This window comes from Drosophila subobscura, chromosome O, assembly GCF_008121235.1.
Source record: "Drosophila subobscura isolate 14011-0131.10 chromosome O, UCBerk_Dsub_1.0, whole genome shotgun sequence".
Taxonomy (NCBI): Eukaryota; Metazoa; Arthropoda; class Insecta; order Diptera; family Drosophilidae; genus Drosophila; species Drosophila subobscura.
The window spans coordinates 9,117,653-9,128,736 of NC_048533.1; the positions used below are offsets into that span (position 1 = coordinate 9,117,653).

Here is an 11,084-nt window from a genome sequence, read left to right on the forward strand (position 1 = left end):
TGGCAATGGCAATGGCTCCCATCTGGATGGTATTATTTGTTATATATACACACACGTTCGAGTATATATTATATTGAAATGTATGTATTTATTATGTTTAACTGAATACGATGTAAACGTAGATGTAATGTATGTAGATATCTAATCACACAGAACGTTGATTTTATGCTCACTTTTGTACACACACAACACAACCAAATCCAAATGTATTAAATATAAGATACAAAACCTGCATTTCTTCTCATTTGGAGAGATTTTTGTTTGGGCATGCACGAGACACGAGCTCTGCGCTCTGCGGACTTTGTTTTTGTCGAAGCGAACGATTGGATTGCTGGTTTTTTGTCGATCAATTATCAAATTTAGGCAACGAAAATGACGAAACAGGTTTTCGGCTTCTAAAGCTCGTGACAAATGGTATATGCATATGTACATATGTGCTTATGTATATGAAATTAGCAATCAGTTTCGAATATAATACAATTTATAGAGAATGTTGAAAAAAGCGTCGAACAAATGGCTGCTTGGAAGGAATCCAATCAATTAATTGTGGGTGCAAACCAAACACAAATCTGCGAGGCATTAGCCTCAAATTTAATGTGTAAACTTTTGTAAGAATTTCGGAAAGCATAAAAACAACAGCAGCTGCTGTCGCTCGTCGCGGCGTGGCGCTTTGCTGTTCTGAAATACGAAGGCGATGACGTCACTCTTTAACAAATTGATCTCAAGGTCGCGACGTCGGACGCCTTTTCATTTCACTTGGCACACTTGACTGCTGTATGGGTTGGTCTGTTGTTGTGGCTGCTTCTGTGGATGCCTGAATAAATTGCATTTAATCATAAAACGAGGCACTTCGGGATGGCATGATGCTCTCTTTGTGGAAGGGAATAGTGCTCCACAATTTGCTATTGTTGCGCCCAGCCATATAACAATTATCGTGTGTGTATATGAATGATTACTATACATTAACATCTCTTGTCACACGATAAGATTAAATTACAAAACAATTGTTGTGTGCAAAAGTCGGAGCAGACGGTATATATGTACACATGAATGTATATACCGCTGTATGAATATAAAACAATTAATTGTTTAACAAAAGCAGCAGACAACTCAGCAGTTCTCGCATTTGTTTGTTTGATGTTTACAGCCTTACAGAGGCGCTTTAAAATGCAAACTGTAACGCAGATGCTGGAGGAAAGAAGAATATGCCATTTATTTTGTTTAACAACATTGCACTTTATTTAGATTGACTTGCATTAGTAGAGCTTAATACACACATACACATACATACGTACGTATGTACATGTACTAGAATTATATTTATTTTTAGATATTACTGGTATAAATTAATTGGGTGATTTCTATAGCTTGCACTTTGATTTGTTTTTAAGGTTGTTTAGCCTTAAACTGAGTTTATTCAACAAGTTGCTTAACTAACGTTAATCATTTTAAAATTATTAGAGGGATAAGTTGAATTCGGTTCGTCTGACAAGCACACACCCTGTAGCTGCAGCTATAGCGATAAAGAAACACCACCAGAAACACCAACTTAAGGTACATATACGTTTTGCATTAATAAATGGGCAATTTAATATCACTCTCTGCACAGTGGAAGAGAGCTGTTTTTTGTATCATCTTGGAACTCAGAAAAAGGTTTCATGAATAGGTCTATACTGTGGATATATAAACCGATATGAAGGGGGACTATTTCCGAAAATAATCTGTGATCCGTTTGCTCTTGTTCCACTGTGCATTTAGTCAATTCATGATGATAATACACATGTGTACATTCCGTAGATTCGTGTGTACATACGAGTATGTTTTAGCTTTGCCATAAATATGGTCGATTGCCGGTGTGTGGTGCGGTGTGTGTGCGTCTCTAAATAAACTATAGCTGACATCATTTCTGTTAACATATTCGCAGTTAAACCTCCATATCGCAAGGCGACACATTTCGTAAACAGATTTAGTTAGTAGATCTTACATCTTACAGCACACTGGCCATTACACTGCATTTGCAGGCACAAATTCCATTCGCTTTGCCTGCAAGAGAGATGAAAGAGGAAATAGATTTTAAATTGCAAAACAACAAGGTCATAAATTTCAATGTACTCTGTAAGCATTATTGTGCATGTTTAATTGCTTAATTGCAGATCAAATAGATCACTGGATCGATAGAACAACCAATGGGGCCCCAGGCCTCAATTCAGATCGGTTTGGCAAGCTAACATTTTTCCCATTCATTCATATTCAAGGTAAACTGTTTTCAACAGTTGCTGGAACTTATAAACTATACATATCTAAGGGACTATTTTTAGATTTATATTTACAGTTACTTTTACGTGTACTTGGTCAAGTAAGGTAGAGAGGAGCAGCAAATGCCAGAAAAATAAACTCAAACGCGCCTGGAATAAGTTTTTGTGTTGAGGCTTTGTTAGAAGTGCGCAATTGACGCCCGCCGGTTTGTATGAATTAATTTAAACTTTTGTGCTACACACGTAAAATCGATTTCTATGAACGGCTGGCTGGGCTGTTTATTTGCATATTTTCTCTTTTTATAGTTCGAGCGCAAAAATTCCACAAAAATTCAAGGTGGAAAACTGGCGAGCATTCTAGAATGAGCCCACAAGTAAATCGAATTTTCCTATAAACAATATTTATTCTCTCTCTTTTTATGCTTTATATTCTCATAGACAAAAGATAGAGTATCGTTTTTATTAGCCCACCTCCATCGTTGTTCCTAGACGAATGTGCGGCATTAGTGGAACGATCGTCCAGCCTAGTGATAAACCAGTCAACAAAAATGAGTAACACAAAAATGTTTCCCTATAGTAGCTTGGCATGGCAATGCACAGTTAAGCGTTCTCGCCTTATCAGGCGACCTCAGCACTAGGCCTTGAAATGGGGAAATTAATCAAATCTAATGGAATAAAATATTGAGAGTGTAGGTGCGGCCGGCACTCCAGAATTTTTGGAAAAATTCTTCGATCCGAATTCTTAATCATTTATAGACAACTGACTCAACTCATGACAGAAGCTTCCGTTGCGAAAAATGGTGTAGGGAGAAACGTTAGCCAAATGCTTCTTTCTATATACACGAATGTACATACATACCTACCTACACATATGTACATATATGAACGTAGGTTTATCTATATCTATATGAGAATGTGTGCACAGCAGTATATGGCAACCGTTAAACAAACAAACAAAGTCCGAGGCATTATGTAAAGTAAACAAATGAACGAAGACGACCGAACGGAAGGGCCCGAGAAACTGAAACGTTTTTAATAGTTTTCCGTTTTGAGCGGAGAATGATTGAATGGATGGGATACAGTGGGATCATGGTAAGATAAATAAATACGAGAATTTACGAATAGTTCTCGATAACAAAAGCTCCCCGCCCACTACAATTTGAACGTAACAATCCATACATACATATGCCCGTATCCAATCCAAACCAATTCCCAAACATGGATTGAACATGACTTATCCAATTGCGAAAAAAAATCAATCAGCTTTCTGCTAATGAATCTAGATTCTAGAATCTCGAAACTTAATTTAAGCGAAAGTATCTTTAAGTATGGTAATTTCAGGAGATAGGAAGGTTTTTCTGACAAAATTAATCTGCGTTGCTGACTTTACGAAAGGATTCCAGGGATATGCATAGACTTGCACTGAACTGATTCTAAAACATTGAATTGGTTCACCGAGTCTAGGGATTACTGTTCTAGGCAGTCACGTCTCCCAAGGTCAGCACACACCCATCATAAAATGCTCTTTTTATGGGCTAACCAAAACTGCGCCCCCAGCAATCATCTTACCTGTGTGGCTATGCGTGTGTTGGGTTCCTCTGTAGAGTGTTCCTGCTGACTGCCACGCCCCACTCTATAGGACATAGTTGCGCAGCTTTTCGGTGGGAAGCGTGCGATTGGCGAAGGACACAATCGCCGCCGCCGGCTGGCTAACTGACAGATCACAGAACACATGGCACTGGTTATCCTTGGAGCTGTGCGAGCGACGCGCGACGAAGGCGAAGATGGTCTTCTTCTCCGTCTGCCCCTCGCCGGTCCACATCCGGCTCTCGGGGTCGATGGCGCAGTGGGAGATTACGTCCGCCGTGTAGTGCTTGCGGAAGAACTTCTTGCGGGTGTTGTCTGTCAGGGTGATGCCCTGCGACGTGACTTTGAAATGGACTTCAGTGGGCTCGGGCAGCTTCTGCTGGGCGTACATCAGCCGTATGGCCTTGCGGATGGCCTCGTTGCCGGTCAGCGACTCTGTGTCGCAGGAGTACAGCCACAGGACATTGGTGGCTGCTCCATGGGTCAGCAGATGCTGCTGGGCCGGCGTCGCCACCAATCCCGGCACTATATCTTCTTCCGGCAGGCGCAGCAGGCAGGGTAGAGCCAACCGGTTGATGGAATGCTCGAACACCAGGGCCGAGAGTGAGGTGAAGACGGGCTCATTCTCGCAGCCCTTCAAGCGCACACCCTCCCGAGTGGGCTCGATGAGAAAGTGACGCACCAGCTCCTGGGAACCTGCCGGCGGCTGCGCCACTCTTACCACGAGGCCATAGGCGTTCTTGTACGTGGTGGAGTCGCGCACCAAGAAGGTGCCGGGCTGTGCCGACGCCAGCAGAGCAATGGCATCCTCCCGTGACAGGCTGGCCTTGTACCAAAACTTGGCGGAGCTGCGGGCAAATCGAACAGAGTCGGCGGCCACCTCCATGGGCGAAAGTGGCAGCTCTTGTGGCGAGCTAAGGCGCTGCTGCTGCTGTTGCTGCTGCTGCTGCTGCTGCTGCTGTTGCCTGGGAGCCGTCTGGTAGATGGACTCGGCTCCCAACTGGGTTAACGTCGTACCAACCGTACCCCCAAATGGAGTTCGAGGAGTGACCGGAAAGGCTGGCGTTTCTGGCCTGCTTGTGGGACTAGGCGTCGTCTGGCCATAGCCAAAGCCATTGGTATTTGGGTTGTTCACTCTCTTTGTGCTGGTGGCATAGATGGGCGATGATGGCGATGTCGATGTCGATGGCAATGGCGATGTGGACCTGCCTGTGGCTGTGGACACCTCGCGACGAGTGCGCGTGAGTGTCTCCAGGTTGCTCTGACCATAAACAGCACCCAGTTGCAGTTGCGGCTCCAACTGTCGTTTGTATGTCGCCTCCAATGGAGGTCGTTCCATGCTGTTAATTGTGTGATAATTGCGTTCCACAGCTGTGGATGCCAAGCGGCGGTTCACCACGCCATCTGGCACATCCTGATCGCTTGGGCCTCCACCCAGCTCGTGTCTGTGCTCGCGCCGCTGATCCTCGAACTGAATGGTGCGCGTATGGTAGGGCGCCGGAGCTGGCAGGGAGCTACGCTCGGTGTTCATATCATCCAGATGGAGATTGAACTCGAAATCGTAGTTGTACTTGCTGGCCTGCCCGTTGGAATTACTGCTCCGATATCCGTTTCCATTGTAGCCATTTCCCTGCCCGTTGGGGCTGGGGTAATAGTGGCGTTGCGGCGGTGTGGGCGGCACTCTCTCCCTGCCGTCCCTTTCACGATACTCGCTGAACACCTTATCGCGCCTCTCCCGCAGCAGCTGCTCGAAGTCATCCCTCAATGGCGTTGGCGTCGTGCTCCCCGACCTGTAAGTGGTACGTATTGGCAATGGTGTTGGTGCTCGCCGCCGACGAGGCCGCGTTTGATGTACCATTCGTTCCGTTTCCAAGTGTTTTGCGAACCAGCAAAGGGCTCGTCAGACGAGGCTGGGGCTTTATCATATCATTGGTATTATTGTTATTGGTATTACTGCTATTTTTATGGCTGCCGAAATCAAAGTCTAGGAAACTATCCGCTCGCGTCGGTGTCGGAGTTTTGCGCAAAGGGGTCGATGTTTTGGCCATTCCATAGCTGAACGGCAGAGAGTTCTCGCGCGCGTGATAAGGTATGCCATTTCCATTTCCATTTCCATTCAAACTTCCATTCCCATTGCCATTGCCGTTCACATTATAGTTTTTATAGTAATTATTATTATTATGATTGGCGCTGCTGTATTGGTATTTGTGGTCCGTCGACACGGCAGCACTATCTTCGTACGGCGACCGCATTGTTTCGCGAATTCGAACTGACTGAAAAAGTGAGCTTCGCCAGAGACACAGATACAGATACTACATACATGCAAACATATACACATAGCGGCGGCAGCAGCAGCACACCAGCAGAAGATACTCGCACAACAAAATGTGAAGTCCATGAAGAAACTGTATAAGGAGGCCTCGTCGGTTGCCTTCGCTTTGTTTTTGCACCATTAGAGTTCAGTGCGTGCTTGCTTGTCGACGCACAGTTTTTAGTTTTTGCAGCAAGAAAGTTACTATTTATTTTAGAATTTAGAAAACAAATATTAATTAAAAATTAAAATAACGACTACTTTCAAGTAGTAAATAATTAAAAATCAATATAAGAATGACAACTTCAGCTCTTTTGCTTGCAATGAAACGAAATTGTAAGCCACATGCCAACAAAGGGTTAATCAGCTGATTCAATTGTCGTTTCACTCACACTAACTACGCAGAGCCCTTTCAATCGCAATATTGACAGAATTGTTAGGGGCGCCGTTCCGCCTACGAGACCACCTAATATAATTTTATCATGGTTGGCGTTGGCGTTGGCGTTCGCTCTTGGGGCATTTTACGTTCTCTCTCTCTCGCTGTGTTTCTCTCTCTCTCTCGGTCCGTTCTCTCAATGTGTGCTTTGTTGGCCAACAAACAAATCAAACTCTTCAAGTCCAAGTCGCTTGCGTCTGTACTGGCCGTGCACTGTGGGGCTTTTCGGTATTTGTACCAACTAGTGGGGGTCTGATATATTATTTCCAAACGTTTCCTAAGATATGGACCACTGTTCTTGTACCGCAGGTACGCTCACACACACACTTGAGGCTGCTGTTGGTGTTGGATGCCAAGAGAGATCGACAGAGAGAGAGAGAGAGAGAGGCGGCGGTGATGTCATCCAAACCAATACCAAATACGAATACACACAGAAGAGGCGAAACGAACTAATCAAAACAGGCAATCGACGCACATACCGATTAGAGACCCTCCCCAGATCCCGATCCCCCGCACATTTCGATTTATAACCTGCATTAATGCTGCATTTCGGATATTATTTCGAATGCGCAGCAGTCTCGCTTCAGCTGCATGCCGCAACATTTCGAATCGGTATTCAAATGATAACAGCTGTGCTTTGGATCTTTGTACATGTTCTCTCCAGTCGTCGCCTCTCTTTGGGGTGCTCTGACAAGGAATATAGACCCCAAAGGCACCGTCCGACGCGCCCCCTCAGTATGCAGGCCAAGCACGTTTCTCGTTGCATCTTCGTGATTTTCCACAATTAAAACTGAATGAGATGACTTTGTTTGCATCTTAATGGGGTTTCTTATCAGTGAATTGCGGTCCATTTTCCCATCAGGTTCAGGTTGCACTTTCCCAATGAACTTTTGTGGCTACTAGCAATACACACACACACACACACTCGAACGAAATAGTCAGACACACACACGTGCGGAGATGTGGACATACACAGAAGAAACAGTCGCATCTTTTTGATTTCTCAACATTTTCTTGTAGAAAGTGCTGTGGTGTATTGGCGGTGGGCACAAGCCCAACCGCAAACGGCGTGACGTCAGTGAGGGAAAAAACAAAGATTTGAAATAAAATATTCGCTTAAAAAAGCTGCAAAAATGCTCCGCCAATGTCAGCGTCGCGACGCTGCCCGCAGAGGTGATCTTCTCCAGCATTCAGCTGTGGGTGGGTGGCTGGCACACAAACAAGTTGCTCTCTCCATTGACCTGGCTGCTTGCCTGTCTCTCTCTCTCCTCCCTCTCTCTCTCTCTTTTTCTGTTATTGAGCGGCCTTAGTCAGTCCCTAGTTGGCAACTCGTTTACCTTTTTTTTTCGCTTTACTTCGACCATCTGTTCCAGTTGTTGGTTGTTGTTCAAAATCTGGCCGCTGAAACTGAGTCTAGGCATGTGGAATTCGGGACTAAAGAGACTAAAGAGACGCCGGTCGTCAGTCCCAAGAACACATCAGCAGAGACACCAGTCAATCCCAATCAGGCCGGAGATTCGTCATGAATCTTGTATCCAAAGTCCCCCTCATGCGAGACACTTTCTGTTGTATTTGTTGTAATTGAAACAATTATTCTTATGATTGTTTGGTGAATCTCTCTGTACACAAAGTTAGTTCAAGTTCGGGATTATTTTCCTCCTCAAAACTTACACTTTTTCAGCATCATGAATGCTCTGATAATTTTCAAACAAACAACATATACGGACACCATACAATTCGTTACAATTCAAACATACAACAAATCAATTCCGTTTCCAAACCTAAAACCAAAACTCAACATTTATTTAAACCTCTAAAAATTATTTTCCAACAATGGCCGATCGAAAAAAGCGATCAGTTCCTGTTATCCTATTGAAGGGACGTACCGCGGACTATGAATTTAGTCAAGCACTGCGTCAGAATAATTTGAATCCCATTTACATAGCGCCATCGCAAGTTGTTATGAAGAACTTGGGCTTATTGAAGGCCAAGCTTGAGGCGCCGCACAGATATGCCGGAATCATCTTCGCCGGACCGCGCAGCGTCCAGGCCGTGTACGAGGCATTGGGCAATAATGGTATGATGCCAAGTTGCTGGCGTGCCCTGCATAACTATGCCTTGGGCGGGAATACCCATAACAGTGCATACATGACTCTACGGAACTTGCCCACACTTGGGGATCGTGCGGTGAGTGCCCACAATCTGTGTGATCTCATTGTGGAGACCATTGGGCCTAAGAGAGACTTGCCACTGCTCCTGCCCTGTGGAAATGAGGCTAGTAATACGCTGCGAGTCCGTCTGGTCGCCCAAGGATTTCGTGTCGACGCCTGTGAGGTTTACGAAAATCAAACCCATCCGAATTTTAAAAACGAAATGAAAAAGGCCCTCAAGTCCAAAAACCTGGAGACTATAGTCTTTTACAGTCTCGGCAGTGTGAAGAGTGCCTCGGAGTTTTTCAACAAATATATGGTTTCTGTCAGCGACCGCAAACTGATTGCTGTTGGTGCCGCTGTTCAAAAGGCCATGATGGAGGCTAAGCTTCCTGTCAGCGCTGTAGTGGATTCCAATAGCGTGGATCAGTTCATAGACGCCATCAAACACTAATTTCGATTTGTTTTTGTAATTGTTTGTATTTCTGGTATTTGGGAGAGTCAAGGCGAAATTTAGTTAATGTACTCCAAGCTAAGATATCGCCAAAAGGGCGTGAATGAATATTAAAAAGAGAATTTAAGCTTATTCGAAAATTATTGTCGTTAGAAATTACTTACAGATTTATTTCGTCATTTTGGCATGGTGTGGTAGCACTGTTATTAACCCTTACGATGTGATAGTTTTAAGAATTATTACTCTTAGGCCTGCAAACAAGGAAACTGTATTTAAAAGAGCGCTTTTCTCTTTGATTTTTTAATGTTAATTATTGAATTGTAGTAAACACATTATAATTCATTCAACGCACATTTATGGTATATTATCTCCACCAGCAAAGCAAAGGTCACAGAGAATAGAGGACTGCTGCCCCTCTAAGGGTTAAAATGAATAGAACTGCCAACGCCTGTCACTATGGCACCGGACTATAATTTTCCCGTAGTAAGTTTTATATTTTTGTCGTGGCTGGCATTTCATGTCAGCATTTGTTTACCCGATATCCAAACAAGTTAAAACAAAACAACAATGGCTTCATCAACTTTGGCCAAATCTCTGTTTGCCTGCGATTTCGAGGTGTTTGGACGTGTACAAGGTACTTCTCGCGACCCTCTCTGGTCACACCAGATATTTTACTATTCCCTAAACACCTTACTATTTCAGGTGTTTTCTTTCGCAAGGTAAGTGATGAATGGTTCAACTGGCCAATTGACTGATCAGCGGGATGAATTTCAACTCATCCAGCACACTGAGCGCCAGGCAAACAGACTGGGCGTTAGGGGTTGGTGCATGAACACCCGAAAGGGCACTGTTAAGGGACAATTGGAGGCACCGCTTCCCCAGCTAAACGAAATGTAATGCAGGCTTTTTTGGATTGGTGTTACCTATACAATGCTAACTTTATTGTCCTGACAACAATTGTTTGCAGGAAAAATTGGCTGGAGACAAAAGGGAGTCCATCGTCCATTATCGAAAAGGCAACATTTACGGCGGCCAAGGAAATTCCCGACTATACTTTCAATGGCTTTTCCATCAAGCGCTAGATACCAGAACACGTTTATTTACAGTTCCTTAAACTATTTAGACTACAATTAAACAGAGAGCGGCTATATTGACGAAATTTGAAATGAAAGATGCGCGCGAAGTGAATCGAAGAGCTGCCAACTCTTTTCTCAACCCACAGTCTGGCAACTCTTTTGTAAAATACTTACATTTCTACATTATTTTTACATGTCTTTTACATGGCAGTGGGGGCGCCATAAATTTTAAATTTAAACACTTGAAGCGACTTGAGAGAATACAAATTAAATGACGGAGATCTTATTGACAAATTATTAATTTCTCGATTTTGAGTTGATAGAAAAACGCTGAAAATTAATACACCGTTGGGCACTCTTTACACCTATTGAAATGCAAACACTTGTATGTTTTTGGGATGCTTTATTAGAAAAATATTGCTCTCTTTGCCATGCATAACATTTCCTTTCATATAGTAACCATTATCATATAACATTCAACGAGTTTCTAAGCGCATTCACTAGATAAATGTTTCAATTGTTGAAAATATTTATATTTATGTTTCATATGCAGTAATTAAGTACGTAAGACCTGAAACACTACTAATTTATAATTGATTTATAAGTAAATTAGCTTGATAATTGGTAATACATAATACATAATGGTAATAAAGTATTTTATGCGTACACTAAAATTATTGTTTTCTTTCTATGAATCTTTCATTTTTATAATAATTAATTGTTTTTGTTTACCGAGAGATAATTAATTAAAATTTGCAATAATTATTGTGTAACTAGATTTTATATGTCTTTTCATGTAATTCTCTCCAGGTGTT

The 11,084-nt window shown here is 43.1% G+C and overlaps 3 protein-coding genes and 1 long non-coding RNA gene across 5 annotated transcripts; 3 read left to right on the plus strand and 1 right to left on the minus strand.

Moving 5' to 3' along the window:
- Positions 1 to 1,573: 1,573 nt before the first annotated feature.
- Positions 1,574 to 6,121, minus strand: LOC117897158 (tensin). The gene is given in 4 exon segments (XM_034805828.1): positions 1,574 to 2,043; positions 3,825 to 4,756; positions 4,802 to 5,637; positions 5,639 to 6,121. Coding segments are annotated over 3 exon segments (2,160 nt in total). The 5' UTR covers positions 6,095 to 6,121; the 3' UTR covers positions 1,574 to 2,043; positions 3,825 to 3,888.
- Positions 2,056 to 2,623, plus strand: LOC117897159. Its single transcript, XR_004649075.1, has 3 exons — positions 2,056 to 2,093; positions 2,154 to 2,461; positions 2,562 to 2,623. It is a non-coding gene; the product is annotated as an uncharacterized LOC117897159 (long non-coding RNA).
- Positions 6,122 to 8,304: 2,183 nt separating the features above from the next.
- Positions 8,305 to 9,258, plus strand: LOC117896711 (uroporphyrinogen-III synthase). Its single transcript, XM_034805168.1, has one exon. It carries the CDS (start codon positions 8,423 to 8,425, stop codon positions 9,191 to 9,193), a length of 771 nt encoding a protein of 256 aa, XP_034661059.1. The 5' UTR covers positions 8,305 to 8,422; the 3' UTR covers positions 9,194 to 9,258.
- Positions 9,259 to 9,700: 442 nt separating this feature from the next.
- On the plus strand, positions 9,701 to 10,296 carry LOC117897047 (acylphosphatase-2-like). Of its 2 annotated transcripts, none has more exons than XM_034805629.1 (4): positions 9,701 to 9,827; positions 9,896 to 9,912; positions 9,977 to 10,086; positions 10,161 to 10,296. In XM_034805629.1, the coding sequence occupies exons 1-4, from the start codon at positions 9,761 to 9,763 to the stop codon at positions 10,273 to 10,275; spliced, it is 309 nt and encodes a 102-aa protein (XP_034661520.1). In that variant the 5' UTR covers positions 9,701 to 9,760; the 3' UTR covers positions 10,276 to 10,296. The 2 variants fall into 2 exon arrangements, with proteins under 2 accessions (XP_034661520.1, XP_034661522.1); XM_034805631.1 differs by having other exon boundaries at positions 9,977 to 10,109; positions 10,161 to 10,229.
- Positions 10,297 to 11,084: the final 788 nt, after the last annotated feature.

Bases quoted from the DNA above. Each gene is read 5' to 3' on its own strand.
- LOC117896711 (XM_034805168.1), top strand. From the start codon at position 8,423: ATGGCCGATCGAAAAAAGCGATCAGTTCCTGTTATCCTATTGAAGGGA.
- LOC117897047 (XM_034805629.1), top strand. From the start codon at position 9,761: ATGGCTTCATCAACTTTGGCCAAATCTCTGTTTGCCTGCGATTTCGAG. The intron at 10,087-10,160 runs GTAATGCAGGCT...AATTGTTTGCAG, and splicing joins CTTCCCCAGCTAAACGAAAT to GAAAAATTGGCTGGAGACAA.